Below are 21,335 nucleotides of genomic sequence, written 5' to 3' on the forward strand. Positions count from 1 at the left end.
ATTCGAGTAGCAAGGTCAGAAGTGTACAAATATCAAAACATAGTATGTGGGGAAAGTATTCTTGGAGACAGGCATCTTTTACCATATCTCAGGCTGCCACGGAGGCTTGGAAGTTTCCGTCACTGATGGCCAGCAAGAGACTGTTCTCCTCAAACCATCCTTGCCAACACGGTAGTGCTGTGATGTTGACATTGACGGATTCAAATGTGAATGGAATTAAGAGACAGGTGCACACTAGAACTGCTTATAATTGAGATTTATTTCGTCATAAGGTCATACAAAATAACAACATGAGAAACCAAACCCGATCATTGACATATTTTGCATATGGAAGGGAAACAAAGAGCCAAAATTAATAAAAAATGATTACTACATTAGTTAACTTTGTGAACTGTATCTTAATAGTAGGTTATTTCAGTGATTTCAGTTAAGTGGCTGGACTCCAAATGAGAACATAGGAACATGAGCATCAAGGAAAGCAAATATTTAAAAAGGAAAAACTGAAAATGAAAGTACAATTCAGTACATGCTTTAGACGTGAACATAATCAAGATATTGTATACTGCATCATGTTAACGATGTTATTGATGTCTCAAGCTTCACATCACTTTTTTGAACCTTGTGGCACAAACATCTTTATAGGAAATATTCAATAGACTTCTTTTAGTTCATGCGTTCTCCCACTGAAACTATAAACTTATGAAACAAGTTAAACTGTGTGTTTTTGTTTAATGCTTGACCATGCAGTGTCACATAACAATAATTTGAAAGATCTAGGGCCATATGTACGAACACTTTTTCCCATAGACACAGAATGGATAAAAACCTTTGCTACATCTGGTCCCTAGTGTCTTATCCTTTGACATTTCTTTGAGGTAGAATCATAAGGGTTGGGTCACAGCATTGACTGTCTGCTGCCTAAGGAGGACTTTTGAAGTGAGATCTTGGAAAACTGCAGCTAGAAAGGTATTCTCTTCTCATATTTCTCAGTATTAAGCAAAACACAAATATGATCACCCAAAGAATAAGGAATGGGCACTAAAGGATCAACTTATGGGAAGGGACTGCAGATCAATGTACGTTTCTGTACCAGACTCACATCGGTATGTTGCAGTTTCAGTGATAGTTTTACTGCCTAGGACAATTTTCAGCTCGACCGGCACTGAGATTGTGATCTCCTTGCACATGAAATTGACAGTCACTTTTGTGCGTGGCGGGGCCTTCACCGGCATGCTCAACTCTGCCTTTTTCTTTGTGGTGAATGATTGAGTCTCTCCTTTCTTCACTGTGAAGGTGTTGGACACCTCTGCCTCAATATTGACCACTCCTTTCAAGGTAAAGGATGTACCCACCTTGACTGATGTCTCATTGCTAAATTCAAAGCTATGGGAGACATATTTTTCAAACTCTTTGGCAGAAGTGGCGGTGAACTCCTGCTCAACACCTGTGTTGTTGGTGTAAAAATACTGATCTATCTGAACGTTCCTTTCATTCTCTACCTTTTTCTTGTCCCACAGAATCGTGGCTGTCACAGAGGATTTCCCAGGACGCAGAGGATACACATGGGAGACTTGATCATTGAAACCGATATCACAGTAATTCGCCAAATATTCACCAGCCCTGGCTACAATGCACCTTCCACCTCTGTTTACATGCTCGTACAGAAGCCATGCTCCGCTCTGGACTCTGTGGGAGGATATATTATCTTGCATGCTCCCAAATGTCAAATTGGCTTCCTCAGTAAGCACTACTGCCTTACCCCCTCCATTGATATTCTCATAGACTGTGATCCGTGGATTGCTCAGATCATCAGTGATCAGCCTAAGAGAGGATACCCCATCATTCATGCTAAGCCCTGAGTATTCTCCCTCCTCTAAGGCTAGGATCCATCCCTGATAGTCTTTATGCTCGTACAGGATCCAGGGCTGCCCGACGATCTTCACAGAGGAGATGCAGTCATTGAAGCTTTCATTTACCAAATTTGGAACATCTGCAGTAAAAGTCTTATGGAGTCCTTGGAAGTTGGCATGCTCATAGACAGTGATTGTGTTCATGGTGATCAGCAATGTAGGTTTCAATGTGGTCCCTTATTTGGCCCTGTAGCAAAAAACAAAAGACAAAAACAAAAGATCTCAGTCAGAGGAGGTACCAAAAAACAAGGTTGATGTGCAGATTCACAGCACTGTTGTTTACTACTCGAAAGAAAGCTTTTATCACTAAGGATACTTTTGCTGTATGTTTTTGGAAAATGGATTTCGAGAATAAGAGCTTCATTTCCAGATATGTTTGTGGTACCTTGGATAAATCAATGCGTTTCTGCATTTCTTCAGGGTGCATGAAGTGTGAATATCAGATGAAGAAATAGAAGAGTGAGGAAGTGACTGGAAGAAAGAAGATCCTTTTCTTGTTCCACTGCAATAACAAAGATGCTGCCACATACTCATAACATATTACAGTATGTTTCAATAGCATGTTCCTCTGCCATAAATGTAATCTTACATGTTACATAACACAAAATTATTTGAAATAATCATACAATTTCTCTGTTTTCTCTTTTCTGACACAGCACACAAGTAAAAGTGAAGTGAGTTTAGAGAACCAACGCAGTACATTGTGTGTTATTTAATGAAATTGTGTGAGATGGAAAGAGAACAAATATTACATTTTGAAAGTACAATCTCTAGTTGGAAAAGAAGAATCTGACAACAATGTAAGGACAGCCATTTGCAGCTCAAAGGCATATTTTGGATAGAATCCAGTCAAGGCAACGAAAAATATGCTAGCTAGATGTTACCTGGTGCTCGGTCTAACCAAAATTATTATTTCAAAACTGGAGAGATGCTAAACATCATTGGCCCATACATTTCCTTAGGATGTGTAGGGTCAGATGTCACTGGAACAGTACTGGTCTGCCTTTCTTCTGAACACACATATGTTTTTCTGCTCAGGAGACCTGTGTCCTGGGGTCACTGCCCTGTGTATGCATTGACCTCATATTTATGCTGTGTTAGCGTTGAATTCGCGTCATTTTGTTTTGGCAAATTCAGTGCAAACTTAACTCCATATTTATATTTTGACGCTAGACATGTCTAGCATCAAAATATTGGAGTTTGCACCATTTTTTGGATGCTTGAACCTACCTTGTGTCAATGAGATGCAAGGTAGTTGTTCCCATCCAAAAAATGGGTCTATCCCCATTGCGCCATATTTATTCTCCTGTGAAAAAATGACGCATGGGTGAGAGGCGGACCCAAATAATGGCGCTAAGCTGACTTAGCACCATTATTTAATGCCTGGGTCAAACCAGGCGTTAGGGTACTGTGGACCCATTTCCATGTGCAAACACCATGGAATGGGCCCACAGGTGCCCACCCCAAGCCCCAGGAACACTCTCTCCCACACCAGAAGGACACCAAAGGATTGGGGACCCCATCCCAGGTAAGTAGGGTAAATAAGGGTAAGCATTAGGGATATTTTTTTTAAAGTGCCATTGGGGGCCCTAAAATGGGGCTCCGTCCATGGCACTGAGGGCAGTGACCATGTCCAGGGGACACTTGTCCCCCGTCCTGGCCATTAGGGTGGTGGGCATGCCTCCTGTATTTTGTAAGACAGGAGTCATGTTTTAGGATGGTTGTGCACCTGGAAATGACGCAAGGCTGGTTAGCGGCATTATTTGGCCTCTAACCAGCCTAGTGCCATTTCTTGGCGCACAACCTCCCTTTCCTTTACCACCACCCCCACCCGGTTAGCGTAATTTTTTTTGTCGCTAGCCCAGGTTTAGCACTGGCTTCCAGCATTCCTTAAACATGAAGCCTGGCTGCCGTTTGAAAATGCCGCAAGCCGGCGCTAAACGTTTTGCTGCAAAACTGCGTTAGCATTGGGACAATGTCTGTCCCAAAGCCTCCAACCCTAGTGTGGCTTTTGATACCTAGTTTTTTATGAGCATATTGATTAACTGATTTCTAGCTGTTTTCTCTTACATAAGGTGTTAACAATGACCTGGCTCCACTATTTTATTTTAAGGAATCTGTTGTTGATTCTTGCATTTTCTGAAGGCTAGATTACTATAACTCCTTCTTGCTTTTATTCTTAAACTTAAGGTTATTTGAATTTCCTCTGCTACAATCTTGCTTGTCTTAAGTAAAATTCACATTTCTTTTTATCTTTCAGCCTTCAATATGCTGCATTTTATGACACATGCTTTTTTCAAAGCTTTGTTTATGGTACATCTTTTCTTCTCAATTCTGGACTTCGATTTTTTCAGACTTCTCCTACTCCTTACTATCCTGCAGGGACTCTTAGGTCTTCTTCTCACTGCTTGCTAAATATTCCTCACTTTTACAAGACCAGAAATGAAAGATGTTTCTTTTCTGTGTTTCCCTCAATGCTTTGAATGCTTTACCACCTCACATTAAGTGTACATTCAATCACTTGGTGGTATGAAACAACTTGTTTAGTTAAGCACCAGAAAACTCAGTTCCAGAACAGCTGTATCACCATATAAATGTAATACACAAACAAATTAATTAATTCATTCATTCATTCATTAACTAAGAGTAAAATCCTACAAGGCCACTTAGGTGTTAAAGCAAGCATACAAGGAAATTGCCCATATGTGTCTTTAAGCCAGATAGTAGGAGCTGGCTGCAGAGGGCTCCACAATGAGCTTGCAATAGTTTCCAGCCTTTTTTCTAGCACTCTTGTTAGATGCCAACAAATGTTCACTGGGTGATCTCTAAAGGCAGTCAGAGATCAGGCTTTGTTTCAGATAATGAGAGGTATTACCATTATTTTGTGTTAGGGTCTTAAATGGCATTCTTGTAGCAACTAAGAACCAGTGCAGTTCTTGCATTCAATGAGAGGTACGGAATGAACCATTCTCACTGAGGAGTCTCACAGAACTTGCAACTTATTGACATTGGATTATAAAGTTCCTGTCTGAGTCATTGTCATAATCAATTATAGCACCATTATTGGCTATCACAATGGTTGACCTATTCCTGATACAAAGATGATACGTCTTTAGAAGTGATTACAATGATAATGATGACTTTACAATCTGATTAACCTGGCTATCTATAAAAGGCACACATCAAAAAATGGTTTTCACTTAGTTATTACCGGCATATCATTGTCACCCACCATTAAGGAGCCGAGTATTTTATCCAATGAACCAAAAAGCAGAAACTCGGTCTGAGAAACAGTCAAGTTCAGGAGTCTCATTCATCTATTACCTGATTGTGATGAAGATCTCTGCTACTTTTTGTGGTTAATCATCTGCTCTCTAGCAGTGGAGAGTAACACCTTCTAGGCATGTTACCAGAATATTGTGATCTAAATATTTCCTAACAAGAAAAATGTACATATCTTGTTTATGAAAATCTATCTCCACTGGATTTAATAATAGAAATCTCCAGTCAATAAAGATATATTTCTGAAAATTATACTTAGACCATGATATTCATGTCAGACCATATTTTTGCTGTCAATGTTATGAACATACAGATCATTATTTAAGTGTCTTCAGGATAGTTTTCGAAACGGATACTCGGATTGAAGGAGTTGCTAGAGAAGAGCCTGACCGCTGATATTAAAGAAGAGTGAACACAGGCATGATCCTAGCATCACCTGCATTGAACCTTCACCGGTCTTGTTGATGCCCCCTCTACTTCAAATCTTGCCTTATGTTCAGAGTCCAACCATTTCAGCAACACTACTTACCTCCCTGTCTTTCTTGCCAGTCTATCTAAGATATTGGGATTAACAAGTGAGTTGCAAAACATCTAACAAATCCAGCAATATACAGACTGCTCAATTTTAGAAGTCCATGATGTTCAAAATAGTAGACTGGACATGCATCAATGCAGTCTCTGTTCGTCTGTGCAGGAGAAAGTCTGATTGTACCTCCAAGGGCATCTTTCAGCTCCATCTACCATTACAACTGCACTGCTACTGCCTTCTTATGTATCTGATGGAGCCATGGGATATTTGCGGCCTGCCCATTGATTTTCCAATCTGTTATCTTAGGTCCATGCACATGTTTATTCAAAAGGGGTGATATGCCCGTACCCCAGCCCCACCACTGATAAAACTGCTGTATTGATTTGGGACCTTGGTGGTCTGGGAAAACAGTGAACTAACTGAATCAACTTCTGTCAGCATCTTGTGACTTCTTTTCCAACTGATACTTGCGGCAATGCCATTATTTTTTGTGCTTGTGATGTTAGTCTGGAGCCAGGCGAAGCAGAAAACCCGAGCACTTCAAGAGGAATTATCTAGAAGTTTCTACACCTTCTAGATGCACTGGGAATAAGTATTGGACCTCAGACACAACTCTTCAGAGCACTCCTGTACCTGTGGATATTAGAGAACAAGGGTGCTGTGCTGCTCTGTTGTCTGAAGGACTGCCACTGCTGCTCTGATACTCTGCTGCTCTGCTACCTGCTGCCCTGCTTACTGAAAAGAAATATCAGACCTGCATCCTTTGTTCCAGGCTGAAGAGACTCCAAGGATCAGTCAGCTGGCCTCCTGTTCTAAGTTACAGGGACATAACAAGCTCCAGGGGCTCCTTGAAACTGCCAGCTGACCTGCTGCCCAGTTTTGCAACTGGACCTGCAAATGGACCTTCCTCAGCCCTGCTGGTCTCTGCTGGAGTCCATTCTGACCCTCAAGTGTTACCCCTCAGTTCAGAGACTCCTGATGTGGCTCACTTGAACTCCACAGAAGTTTTGGGGCTCTTTGTGGCTGCAAATGGGCATTTGTGGCACCAAGACCTTTGCGCCCACCCCTGCCACCAATACCATGTTCCGGAGATCCAACTCTTTGTGCTACAGCATCAACCCCCATGGTGACCCCAATACAAAGCTGCAGCTGTGACCGAGTCTGATGCTGACAGGCTCTTCGTGTGAAACCCAAGACCATCCTCACTGCCCGGCTGACTCTTTGCGGTACTTTCATTAAAAAGTCCCCAGCAAGGAATCAGAAAACTGAAAATATGGCAGTGGGTGTCAACAACAAGAAGTCAAAGGCACCAGGATAGGATGACAGACCGCTCACACTCTTTTAAATATGTCCATGCCTCTCCAAAGACATTTTTCCTCGTGATAGACCGCCCCAAATAAAATCTAGACTGAGAAATGTGTGTTCATACATGTATAATCTCCCCACGTATATTTATTTCTGTATTAATAAATAACCATATAGAAATTAGAGAAAAATCTGTTCTGAAATGTTTATTTGATTGTTTAATTACCGTTTTACTGTGATGCTGCTGCACAATTTAAGTACTAGGACACTTTACTTTTCACAACAATAACATACATTCATGGCAACAGAACAGTATGTTATACATTTGAACTGCATCATATGCATTCAAAACCCAGATTAAGGAGGTGACATTTTAGGAGAATTAATCAAACAAATTGCAGATATCATTTGAACAAGTAGGACTTTAAGGGGCATATTTAAGAGCCCCTAGCGCTTCCTTGCCCCACATAACAGTAATTTTTTTAAGTTAAGGTGGCCAAAGAGGCCAAAATCCCTGGCTATATTTACAAAGTGGTGCAATGCATGCATTGCACCACTTTGTAACCCTTTGCGCTATATTATGCCTGCGGCAGGTATAGTGAATATCCTGGATTTACTTTAACAGCACTTCTAGGGGGATAATATATTTTTCTTGCCAAGTTACCTTTTGTTCATTGAACACCAGAGCTAGGGTTGCCATCTAAGACCAATGGGTCTTTTGATGCCTTTGTCTGCCCAACCACATTCTTGCAATCTTGTTTCCATGGACTTTGTTCTAGATCACACTTCTGACTGCACCTCTAAATGTAAGGGTACAGTGGACTTGCTCAATGTTGAGTCATAATCTCTGTCAATTCAGCAAATTGTTCATAAAGCACTTAGCACATCGCCGTGGCTGCAACAGTCATATTTGAAAGTGAAACACAGTTCTTTGGAAACATGTGCTCAGCCTTTGCTCTGCACTTAACAGATATAAAACTACCCTAGTTCCATCATTCACAGGCTGTTAGGCAGACAAAGGGGATGAATTACGAACTGCAGAAATTCTAGAATTCTTTTTGTGTCTAGAGCAGACAAAATGGGCAGCACAATCATGGCTACCAACATTCGTCCGCAATAACAAAATCATACTGGATTCCTATTTATTTTGGAAGCTGACTCTGCTGAAGAACAAAGTAGAATTAAGATGCTTTGGAGATCATGCTGTGGATCTCAGCGGGATACTACGTCATAGACACTGAACAGAGAAATGGGGATTATGCCTAAAGGATGAACTGTGATCGACAGGTTTTCTGGATTAAGTCCAATCCATAAATTATGAGAAAATGCATTCTTTACAGACCTAAGAAAAAAACTAAATAATCATAAAACACGTGCTAAACAAAGCAGTGTTTACCTGCTTTTGTTCTAAAGTCTTAACTGAAGTGAGATTTTGGAAACCAAGAATAAAACAAAGAGCTAAACCATATTTGGCTACATTTAAGTCATTCTTTGTGATATGTTATCTATTAGTTATACATTAATGCAGCGTCCCTCTGCTGTTTTACAGGAAAACAAACTCCAAGCCTTCCTCTTTTGGCCTGTTTCCAAAGCCTTGCCATCATAATTTGAGCCCATTCAGTTTTCCATGCTTCTTTGGTGAAACTTTAGAATCTGAGACATGGTTAGCATTCCCGTCCATTGCTGTAGCATGGTGTCTGACCTACGGTGTCTGACCTGCACTATGAGGTCCATTCCATGTAAGATGCTACAGGTGTCCTGGAGGCGCTGCTATACACAGCACTTTAACCAGTGCCCTGAGTCAGAACGTAGAAAATAGGGTATAGTCAGGTATCACCTAATCTAATGCCATCTAGGTATAGTATTGATATATACCTAGTCTAGCATGCATGCATGTAGCCATCACTGTGGTATTAAATCCATTTCTAGTGGTGAGTTTCATAATACTGTGAAGCAAAACAGTGCACCTGACTGACAGCCCATACATGCAACAACAATCAGCGAACCGTGCCACTGGAACACAAAAGAAAGTAACCATCCAATGGCAATGCACACAGGAAAGATTGGAGTCCCTGCAGTATGTCGAAATCTTATCAGTCAAGGTCTGACTGATCCTATAACCCTTTCTTCCAAGTCCCAGAAGAGTTGGTCCTCTGATGAGACTCAGGTAGTCAACATGGGAACCAGGGCCCCCCACCCCTCCCTGAGCATTTGCTTCCTAATAGGAAAACTATGACACGAAGACCTAAAGATATTGCACTTACTTCTCCGCAAACTGCTTTTCTAAAGATCTTGTTGGCTTCCGGAGGTCTCCTGCTGGCTCTTCACAAGTCTCACACCAGGCAGCTGATAATTACGGCTGGATCTACAGGAGAAGAGAAACAATGTTGACATCATGAAATTTTAACATAAGTTTATCAAACTTGAATAATTTGAAATCAACAGCCCTACAGCAGAAGTCCTGCTTTCTGCTGTGCAGTGTTCATGAGGGAACCAATACAATTTTTCTACTGCATGCAGACCAGCATAACTGTCCATAAGTGCTTCGTAACTAATCATGGGCCTGATTTAGTTCTTGACGAATGAGTTACTCCATCACAATGATGACGGATATCTTGTCCACAGAAATCTAAACCCTATTATATCCTATGGGATTTAGATGTCGGTGGACAGGATATCCGCCACTGTTGTGATGGAGTAACTCGTCCGCCAAGATCTAAATCAGACCTCATGTGACATTCATTTGGCGCAATAGTTCCAAAAAGTGAAACTGCAAATTTGCTTTGACCCTTAGAGGGCGCTCATGTCTTATGTCAAGTCAGAGCCCACCTTTGAGTACTGTACACACCCCTGTGCCCAGGCATGACAGCATGTGCCAATAAAGGAGCAGAGTGCTCTTTAGTACCAGTTCAGAGCTCATAACCCAATGAACCAAACATATCTATTAGGCACTGTGTGATGAAAGGGTGGCCACCGCCTAGTCTGCTACATCTCTGGGTGAAGTCACACAAAAAACAAGCATTTTCAATGCAATAGGTCTTGCATTTGCTTGAGTTAGAGCTATTGGCATTGTAAATTGATGACTGGACTTTTCTTGCCACATAAAATGGTCAAACCGGCCTCCTAAGTTGGTCTTTTCCTGCAACATAATTCCAGTGGCCCTGCATATAACTAAAGCACTTCCATTTAACTTCTACCTCTATTTGCAGCAAAAAATTAAAATGTTGCCATTTAGCATCCTACTAAAGATCTGATCACCCTATGCAAAGTGTAAGGAAGGGCTGATAAATACTTGTAGGCAATTCAGAAAAGCACTTATGAGTATGGGAAGGAGGACTATAGGAGTAATCATTTACATACTCTTACATTTCTTTGCAAATGTGGACCGAAATGTCCAACTCTATAGTACGAAAATGGCACAATCCTTTCAATTTCTACCAGTTGTATATTTTTGTTAATGTATTAGATCTTTTGAGGACAAATCACAAGGCATTTAAAATTATGTGGATGAGTATTGCATGACGCCTCTTCTAGGTACTCGTACAAGCCTTTCTGAATTGACCCCAAAGTAACCAGACTCCATCATTCTCCTACTGTCCAGGTGAACTCTTTATGCTGATTCAGACGGCAAAGAATTTCCAGAAAATGGTTGGTACTAATGGATTCAAGTAAACAGTATTCCTATTTACTTGTTACAGTTGATAAGCATGCAGAAGTCATGTTGAGCATATGTGGTGCTGGGACTGGCAGAAAGCAGCCCATGCTAATGGGCATCATTCAACCAGCCACAGTATATATGCTCTTCAGAGTCTGTCCACTTGAGCCAATATGCAACCAACCATGGTGTATGCACTGAGGAGCCATCACGAAGTGTGTTAGGGGCAAAACTCATACTCATGGGTATTATACATCAAGGTGTTACTCTGAAACACATACAGCCAGTCCCAGCTGTACGTTCTGAGGAGTCCTGACAGGAACATCAGAGAAGAAACTCTATATAATAGGCTTTATACAACCAAAGTAAAAGTTCTGAAAAGTTAATCTGAGAGCTGCAGGGAATAGCCCATGAGCATGGGTATTAATACAGCCAGGCACAATATCTCTAAAAAGTATGTCCGGGTATAGTAGAGGTGCATCCTAGGTCCTGATCAGATAACCGTACCTGGGTCCACCAATGAGCAGTGTGATGGTGTGACTCAAGGAAATCAATGTTGCTAATCCAGTTTGACGGCCATTATTGTTAACCTGTGGCGGTTAACCATTTCCTGCTTGTCTAAATTGCTGTCCTGCTTGAGAGCTTTTATTATTTATCATCCTCTCATTATTTCTCTGAGGGATTGAATAGTTGGCATTGTTACCGCAGCCAGCCGAAAATGTACTTTATATGTGTCATTCGCATCTCATATAACATACATACATAGCGAGGACCTCTGCCCGTAAACATGGGCTAAAATGATCCTGTTGACTCCCTAGTCCCATATGTGGAGTCAACGTGGATAATGTTTTATAGCATCCATCCTTGTGGGAAATGTTTCCTTTGGAGGATTGTGCATGGCTGAGATTATTATTTACTTAAAAAACGCTTCATTCTGAGACTTCTCTGCCCCGGTGCTCTGATTAAGCTGATGAAGAAAAAGCCACACATATTTGTGTGGATTCGAGAAAATTGCGCTACCTGACTGCGAGGTGTACTGGAGTCAATACACAGGTTAGGGAATGCTTCAGAGATGGCGGCTTTAGGTTCACCTGCGGTATGTTGGGAAATTAAATGACAACTTGCGCTGGTATTCTTAGCTGTGTCTATGTTTACATTCTGCTGTTGTTGAATTTTAATGGCATGCTGCAGGCCTCTCTGGGCGCTATTCACTCCTGACGGTCTGGTATGTGTAATTCACTGTGAGGAACACCAGCATACTGGCCTTGAAGGTAACTGTAATGCCTTCTGGTGACGTGTTATGCAGGCGTGATTAGGACACACTAGAGGACACGTGGAATGCGTATGTGCAGCAGCGGCCTCCCAAATCTCAAGGGGAGGGGTGTGCAAGTGGGGATGGAGACGGGGACATGGGAAAATAAAAATAATACAAGCATTGGCAAAGTCAGTTCTGATGATTTGAAAGCAGGGGGTTAAGCACAGACGATAAGAGCAACAATAAAGTTGCGGCGCACTGCAACAATTACAAAATAACTGTTCTCCCCAGCACCAGATGAAGAGTATAACGGAAGTTAACTGTAGTTGAGCGGTGCTCCTCTGCAGAAAAACGGAAGTGACATTTAGCAGCCGGGAGAAAAGTCCTTTATTCAATACAACAGGTCGTCCAGGGAGCGCATGCGCGCTGCTTAGGCTCAACCTAACCATGATAAAATGAGATCCCAATCCCACAAGAGAAGCACATAGAAAAATTTCCCGGGTAGTTGTAAAAGGGGAATGAAACAGCCATGGTTGACGTAAAGATTATAAGAGCCATGCTGCATGCTACCTCATGCACTCTACCTCCATTCAGTGAACTAACCTCATCCGATACTATTGTCTCTGCAGGAAGTTGTGAATAATTACCTTCGAGTCCCATATGAAGCAGAAGGAGCAGTAAAGCGATCCCTGCTACTTGCTACACCAGACAAGAAATACACACCTTCATTCAAAACGTATCTTAGCTGTCCCCTACTGATATGGGAGTAAACAGTAAGGTCCATATTTACACTTTGTTTGCACCGCTTTGCGTCGTTTTTTGATGCAAAAACTGCACAAACGTACAAAATGTAATGATATTTTGTAAGTTTGCGCCGTTTTTGTGTAAAAAAATAACACAAATGCGGCGCAAACAAAGTATAAATATGGGCCTAAGTACTTCCTAGCATCAGGCGTCACTCACAGTGTCACAATCAATGCTAAATTTGTAAAACAGTAGGTGCCGGGTCCCATAGCTTTTCCCAGACACCTGCTGCCGGTGCTGCTGAATGTTGAGGCTGCTGAAGACTAAGGTTGAGTAGTCTTGTCATCCCTCTTCCACCCACCAACCTACGCTGCCTGCCCATTCTTGCACTTTCCTCTGTAAGATTCCTCTTGCACTTTCTTTTTTCATTCCTGCTGTCTCCCTGTACCACTGTTTTCCCATCTCTCACTTCCTCCTCCTTTCTCTCTGTTTTGCTTATCTCTTTCTTCTCCTGGATAAAAGTCTGCTGGTGACAAATAAGCTCACATGCCAATGAATGCTGTTGAACTCATTTGTAACCACCGCCCCATATTAAGCGCTGCTAACACCGCCTGAGAAGCCAATCACACATGGCTGTCCTGGGAGATGAAACAAAATACAGCTAAATTTGGATGAATTGCAATTGTTGAAGCGCCAACCCAATCAAACACTCTCTGCTATGTTGCCTTGTGTGCTGGACCACAACATAACTGAGACACACATTGACCAATGGTATTAATATGGAATATCATATATTAAGTTTTGAGAACAGACCTAACAAAGTCACTTGGTTCACTTCTGAAATGATCGAGGACCAATCAAATTACAAAGATAATCATTTAAACCCCAAGAACCCATGATGTCTAGATTGTTGTTTTCCGAACACATACAGTATGCAAAACAACTTGAGAAACACATCAGAAAATCTAAAAATGAACAAGTCACACAGCAGCAGCCCAAAGCACACCAATGATGCACTTCTTTTCATGCTGCTGGGCAGGTGATGAGGAAAATGCTATCATTCACAGTGTGAGACAGCCAGTGAATAAACTCAGTGGACCCACTGACCCTTGCTGTGGTAGGTGGAAGCAAAATGTGAATTATTCTTGAAAAGACCAATGGATAAGTAGGGCTTACCGAGATTTTACTTATGGCACACATATATATATATATATATATATATATATATATATATATATATATATATATATATATTTATATATATATATATATATATATATATATAAACACATACACAAAACGCAGGTGGTAACTCATTTGGTAGAATGATAAAAAGAATGCAGTGGCCTTAGACACCCATGCCACCATGGATGTGCCAGCCGCATACATCCCACTAGAGCTACTGGGGCGCCCAAAGGTATTCCCTGTTGATTTTCATGCCAAACACATGGACATAGAGGAAGGACAACTTACAGCTGCTAAGCCCGGAAAGGGACACCTAACAAAAGTGAATCCACTCAACGTCAGGGCACTCTTAGATATTGCTGGCAAGTCACAAATGGCTAGCCTCAAATCTGCTTAAGGTCCTAAACTGCTCTCACCCAGACAGTGAGGTATTTGCAAGGGGGGCTTCACACAGGGTGTCTCACAAATCCTCTCGGAAGTAATGAATGACCTACTGATGCATGCAGGCAACAGCATGACCTCTGTAAATGTCATAAAAGGGCATTTCTAAGACACTCCAATCCTATGTAATGTAATCGGTGCTCTATACTGTCCACACATCCTCCATAGTCCATCTAAGGACAGGGCGTATGTATTCTGCAAGAGGAGTAAGATGCACTCTTAAAGGTGCAGAGGACCAGTGAAGCTACACTTGACCACAGCCAACGTCCCAAGATCAAATGAGCATTCAATGATGTGTGATTGTGTGGGTGAGTGAGCGTGTCGGTGTGTGTGTTTGGATTTTTGCTCAAAGTGTATCTGTCTAATGTGCATGGATATGAGTGCGTGTGTGAGTTGTGTGTTTGTTTTGGGGTTTGCTTAAAGTGTATGTGTCTGATGTGCATGGATGTGATGTGTGTGTATGGATGGGGATGCCTGGGTACAAATAGAGCCTCTGCATCAACACAACAACAGGCATCAAATCACCAGGGCTTGGTCAATAACACTTGGGGTGTGAGCTTCAGATTTCCCAACAATCATGGAGGCATGTAATCTTAAAATACATTATAGACAAGCAGGGCGCATGAGAGGAGCTTAACGTGCAATGGAAAGGGAGAGTAATGGGGATTGGTAGGAGTACTGAGCGAAAACACATTATTTTGTTCAATAAACATTTCTGAGAACTTTGACAACAGAAAAAGGGAAAGAGTGTGTGTTTTTGTCTTCGTGTATACACACATCCAAGGTGAAATCCGACAGACACCTCACCATACCCGACTCAAAGCACTTGTATCCAACTTTTCATCAGAAAATACATTTATTAGGTGGAGGGTACACCCCAAACACCTCTCCTAACGCTACGCCCCTGCAAATCGTACAACTTTCCTTGTAAAATCGTTAACTCTCTGAAATAGGAAAGCCTAGTGCAGTGAGCGCCCGTGCAGTGTACTCACCAGGAGATGATCCCTCGTCCTTCTCACCTCGCACACTCATAGGAGACCCTGTTCTTATAACACACGACCCTGGCCCCTCCCTGGCCCCTTCGGCACAAGCCCCTTCCTCTTCCCCGCAACCCTTCATCAAACCGGTTCAGTGACTGATTGTTGTCTCATCAATTTAAGAGGCATTTTAAGACTTTGGAGGAGACCTATAATAAGACCTTTTCAGCGCACATCCTCAGGGCACAGGCCTCGACAAGATGCCATTACTGGACACGAATGTGTGAGGCCTCAGGGGACAAAGGATGCTGGGTCTAGGCAGAAGTGGCTGAACAGGATGTGGACTCAGGTAAAAGGGTAAAACTCCTGCCTGTGTGCATGATTTTTGTACCTCCAAAGCACGAATCTATCTTTTTAGAAAGGAGCGCTGTAATGGGCGCTAGATGCAATGGGCATACCTTCGGAATGGGATTGAAATTGGTAATAAATTAAAAGTTGAGCCTCGGAAGACACATAAACGTGAAAGTTTGACAGGAGCAGGACATCCACCCTTATAGTTAGGAAATAGAATTTAAAAAACCTTAGGAATTCAGTTAAAAAAACAAAGATAACAGGGACGCTGTAGTTAGGTTCTGAATTTACTTGCACAAAACCAGAGAAATTCAGCAGTGACAGAGTTATTTCAAGTAACTATAACTTGCACCCTAATGTAACTATGACTCGCACCTCCACCATGCACAGTTTTTTCTTCAATAATTTGACTGCTAATGTTTCCTTTATATTTTTAACGATGTATAGAATATCTGGGGTAATTAGCAGTGCATGGCGAGAATACAAATGATAGTTACTTTAGGCCGCGAGTTATAACAATTGCCCCGGGGAGGTGGCGGTCTTCAGGGCTGCAGGGGCTCCACATGACCCCCCAATTATCATCAAGCAATTTTGCTGTAGGCACATGGAAGCCCAGGAGGGGGGCCCGTGCGCCCGCTCCTTTATTTTTCATATGCCCCCGGGACCTGGCCCTCCCAGGTGCTTTAGTAAAATAAGAGCAGGAGACCACACTTTTATTTAAAAAAAACAGTGCCCCAAATTTGCAATGTCGTCATGAAAATGCGTCAACATTTTCTTTAAAAAGTGCTTTTTTGCCCTGGCAGGGTACCTCTGTAACCCTAGCACCAGAGCTAAGGAGTCAGGGTGTCCTTACACTGGCTCCTTTTCTTTTTTTTCTCTTTTTTTAGATAGCTGCCAACACTTCCTGGTTGAAGTGTTGGCAGCCAGCCAGAGCTCTGCAGATCTATGCACGAGCTTTTATTATTCATGAAGTCATTTTGGAGGAACCACAGCCCTATATATATAAATTTGGATTTCATTTAATTGCTCCTAAACTTCTGAACAGATTTACAACAAATAACAAAAAGCATAATCTGCATATCAAAAGCTACCTTTCTACCAAAGTTGGTATAATTTCGCCCAGCGGTTCAAGCTGTAGTCGTGTTCAAAGCTCCTATGGGAATTACCATAGGAAGCACACGTTTCTTGACTCCCCCTTTTACTTACAGATAACACCAAAACTTCCCATGTGCAACAAGAATAACCTGCACACTGTTTTTGGGAAATTTTGTGAAGATTCGTCACATGGTGCCAAAGATATAGGCAAATCAAAAAACGCTTTTTCTATGGAAACATATATATTTATATATTCACTGAAAAAAACAAAGGTGACAGGGATGTTATAGTTAGGAAATAGAAGTAAATAAAAAGTGAAATTCACTTAAAAAACCAAAGGTTACGAGGACATTATAGTTTGGCTCACATTTTAAACGTGCAATACCATAGGAATTCTCCTGTTCTGGTTAGAGTTATCTCAAGTACTCGTTATCATAACTCGTACCCTAAGGTAACTATAACTCACACACCCGCCATGCACACTTTTTTCATGAAAAATTTGACTGCAAATAGTACATTGATATTTTCACTGATGTTTTCAAAGATGTCATGAGTGCTGAAATTTATGGGGTAATTAGCAGTGCATGGTGAGGGCGCGAGGTAGGCAAGGCAAGTGGGGTAGGGTAAAGGTACCCTGCCCACATTTCTTTTTTTTCACATTTTTTTTGGGCGACTCAGTTGAAGATGAGTCTCAAAATGGCTGCCAACCTTTACTGGCTGAAGTGTTGGCAGCCACTCAGATCACTGCACAAGATCGACGAAGTCATCGCAACCCTATATATACAAATTTGGATTTCCTTTAAACCCTTGGGTGCCCAGGACGTAACGGTTACGTCCTCAGCCACACCGCTCGTCTGCTGAAGACGTAACCGCTACGTCCTGCACCTGCCCCACGGGGGGAGCACTAGAGCTGCCCCTGTGGGCCTCCCACCACCCTCCCCTCGGCAGGGATGGAACGGGGATTGCTTCCCCTACCACCCTGACCCCCCCACCTCCCCCAGTGAAGTCTGATGACGTCAGCATGTGATCGTGCACTGACCTCGTCAGAGGTCGCCCCCATTGCGCTGGAAGCTCAGCTTCCTGTGCGATCAGAAGAGAAACTGATTAGTTTCTCTTCTGATCGGGGGCAGGTGATGCCGGAGAGGCATGAAAAGGAAAGGAAAGCCTTTTTTGGGGCCGCTCCCCCAAGAGGGGCATTTTTTTGTTAGGCCATTTCTGCCCTCCTTGGTGGCAGATCTGCCTAATTTAATTGGGCCCATCTGCCCCCAAGGGGGGGGGAGAAACCACTAGGCACCAGGGACTTTTTTAAATTTTGAAATAAGGGGAGCGACCCCTAAGGCAAGGGTCGCTCCCCAGGGGGCAAAAACATATTTAGGCCATTTCTGCCCCTAATTTCTTGGCGGCAGAACCCATTAGACACCAGGGATTTTTTTTAAACGAAATTGACATGAGGGGAGCGACCCGTTGGGCAAGGGTCGCTCTCTGGGGGGGAGGGGGCAAAATATATTTAGGCCATTTCTGCCCCAAATGCCTAATTTAATTATATTATTAGGCACCAGGGATCGGTGTGTGTGTGTTGTGTGTTTTGTTTGGGAGGGCGGCCCCTTGGGCAAGGGTCGCTCCCCATGGGGGCACATAATTGATGGCCATTTCTGCCCCCCTGAGGGCAGATCAGCCTTTTTTTGTAAGGCCCATCTGCCCTAGCCACCAGGGAAGATTTGCTTGTAAAAAAAAAGATGGTGAGGGTCTGGCCATACCCCCACCCCAAATAAATGGTGACAAAGATGTTCTGCCCACTGGTGGGCAGATGGGGTAATTACCCCCGATCCACTACCGCGGGGGCAAAAAGCCTACTAAATGCCAGGGCAATAAAAAAAACAAATAGAGGGGTGGGGGCTGCCAACCAGTATGGGCATGCTTATGCCCCTCACCCCAACTTAAGGGGGTAACAGTCTTTCAGCCCCCCTTGCAAACTAAAGGATCTTATCCCAATGGCAAGCAAGAGGATATTTGAATATTTTGGATTTTGATTTTACATTTGGGCCAAAACAGCTTGGCCAGCTCCCAATATCGTCCCACTTGGAATGGTGAGCGGCTGCACTTTTTGCACTTTGGGACACTGCCACCTAGAAAAATCTACCAGACCTAGACACATCTAAAAACTAAACATCTGGATGAGTCCAGGGTGGTGTGCTTCACATGCGCCCCACACCATTTTCATACCCACAATGCTCTGCAAACCTCCAACTTTGCTTGAAATCACGCATTTTCCCTACATTTTTGCAATGAAACCTACCAGAATCCGTAGGAGTCAACAAAATTCCTACCACTAAGCATTGTCTCATCTATACCGATAAAAATTCTGCCCCACTAGTCAGCCTAAAATGTTTTTTTTCAACTGCCCCTTTGGACGGGCTTTGGTTCCCTCTCTTAATTTCGACATATTTTTGCCATTCCCTGTCACAGGCATTTGGCCCACCTACTGTTACGATTCTGTCGTCCCCTCACTAGGGGGCGCTGTACATGGGCTGTACATGGACTATCTGCAGCCTGGGTATCACCATTAACACTCATCCAGAGTCCCTTTCTGGCTCCTGCTTGCTTCCCCTTTCGATACTGTATGCTATTGAAGAACTAGATTTGCTTCCATGGACTTCAGGTCCCATAATGCATTGCCTAGTAGTCAGTAAGACCTGGAATCTGCTGGCCATTTTTTCCTATGGGAATAGTCTGGTTGTTCCTTTGTCAATAAGTGAAATGGGGTGTAATAACAGGGGACTACTGGCGCTCAGGACACTAATTGGCCAATTATAACATTAGGGGTTGCCTACACAAGGGAAAACACCCATCACTTCGAGGTTCAAAATGAACCCAACAATACTTAACACAATGTGAGGCCCCCCTCGCCCAAAGTTTTCTATTCACAAATCCAGTAAATCAAAACTCAAGTGAGTAAAGTTCAAAAGAACGCAGTCTGAAGTATCACGCCAATCTTTATAAAGTCCAATACAATCCAGAAGTTTATTAGATCACATCTTCAAATTTACAGCATCCTTCAAGGAAAAACACTCCGAGCCAACACGTGTTTCGTCATGGGGAAGTCCTTTAGTCCCCAGCGACTTCTTCAGGGCTCTACATTGTAAGTAAATCATTTATATTAGAAACCAAAATGCTCAAACAGCATGATGCTAAATTATAATTTATATAGGTCCCCTTTATGTGAAAGGAAGCAGATCCCCAAGTAGTATGAGAGGAAAGGAGATTCTTTTAGTTGTGAAAAACCCCATTGGTTAATTCAAAAACAAAGGCACACCCACATTAGTGATCCACCAAGTTACCATGTAAAAGATGGTCAAAGTGCTACCAATCACCAGATAAGCTGCCAACTCAAACAATTAAAATCACAAATGTCACCATAACCCACTCCTTCATTCACCAAAAAGAATACTCTATGCTAATATCAAAAAACACCCAAAGAACACTCACCAAATCAAAAAGGTCAATCAAGTGAAATATTACTGGACATTTACCAAATGTGTGCTAAAATGTATTGTTAGCCTAGTCATACCTTATATATTCCCAATTTCAAAAACTTTAAAGTTACTTCAAAGGTAGGTAATGTTCTTATTATTACTGCTCAGTACACCAACATATCTGTTTAACCAAAGAAAAGCGCCACATACAATTCAATATATGACCAATAATCCCAAATCCAAAAGCACATCAATAAGTTGAGAATATTAATCTTACATCAAGTACCTTAGTTCTTTTAAGCTCAGTATTTGCGAGCTTGTGTAGTTCAAAGCTAAAAAACAAACAGAAATGCCGAGTTGTAGTCCACATTAATTGTTCCTCTCAATTTCAAAAGCCCAGACAGTCCACAACAGAGTCCCCAACGTCCTTACCTCTTGTAATATATTACGATCGATCCAGAAACAGCGTTTCCATGCTAAGGAAACGCTACGCCGCGAGTACGCACCAGCGCGCCTCGCCTCTACCGAGGTTAAAAGCCTTTCCGGGGCGCGAGATCACCTCGCGTGATCAATATCAAAGACGGACTGTTAGCTGTTAACATGACGGAAAGAGGTTACGAAGTGCAAAGCCACAGTACGAACGCGTCAAACAAATTCACGCGCGAAGGCTGTGTGAAACTTTCCGATAATTATTTACAATGTATCTTCTAACACCAAGAGCTACTTGTGTATTGATTCACATAGGTCGAAACTAGAAATGACGGTGCGTTAGAAACCACCGCGTTTCACAAATGAAAGAAACTTTCGGAAAATTATTAACAGTAAAACCACTAACACCAAGTACGGCAGGTCAATAATTAATGTGGGACGATACTGAATATTGCCGGTGTAACTGACACAACCGTGTTACAGATCAGAAAAGAAGCTCATATCTTGTACACACAAGTGTACAATTAAATAAAATAAAGTACACCAAGCTAATTTACTCTTACCGTTGCAGTTAACAATTGCTTCCCAAACAGATAAGGAAACAACTAACAATAAATACCATCCCCTATTAGGCACATTAACTGTTCCAGGCTACTCTATCAAATAGTTCCAAGCAAATATAGACATTGACAAATGTCATCATC

General features: G+C 42.3%; 1 protein-coding gene across 1 annotated transcript; it reads right to left on the reverse strand.

Annotated features, from left to right (window-relative positions):
* Positions 1-241: 241 nt before the first annotated feature.
* On the reverse strand, positions 242-15,435 carry LOC138303666 (epidermal differentiation-specific protein-like). Its single transcript, XM_069242975.1, has 3 exons — positions 15,299-15,435; positions 9,291-9,391; positions 242-2,097 (listed from the first exon to the last, which is right to left on the reverse strand). Exon 3 carries the CDS (start codon positions 2,052-2,054, stop codon positions 1,047-1,049), a length of 1,008 nt encoding a protein of 335 aa, XP_069099076.1. The 5' UTR covers positions 2,055-2,097; positions 9,291-9,391; positions 15,299-15,435; the 3' UTR covers positions 242-1,046.
* Between the last annotated feature and the right edge of the window lie 5,900 nt (positions 15,436-21,335).

This window comes from Pleurodeles waltl, chromosome 7 (assembly GCF_031143425.1).
Source record: "Pleurodeles waltl isolate 20211129_DDA chromosome 7, aPleWal1.hap1.20221129, whole genome shotgun sequence".
Lineage (NCBI taxonomy): Eukaryota > Metazoa > Chordata > Amphibia > Caudata > Salamandridae > Pleurodeles > Pleurodeles waltl.

What these genes read in the sequence shown, in the direction of transcription:
- LOC138303666 (XM_069242975.1), bottom strand. Translation starts at nt 2,054, where the DNA reads ATGAACACAATCACTGTCTATGAGCATGCCAACTTCCAAGGACTCCAT.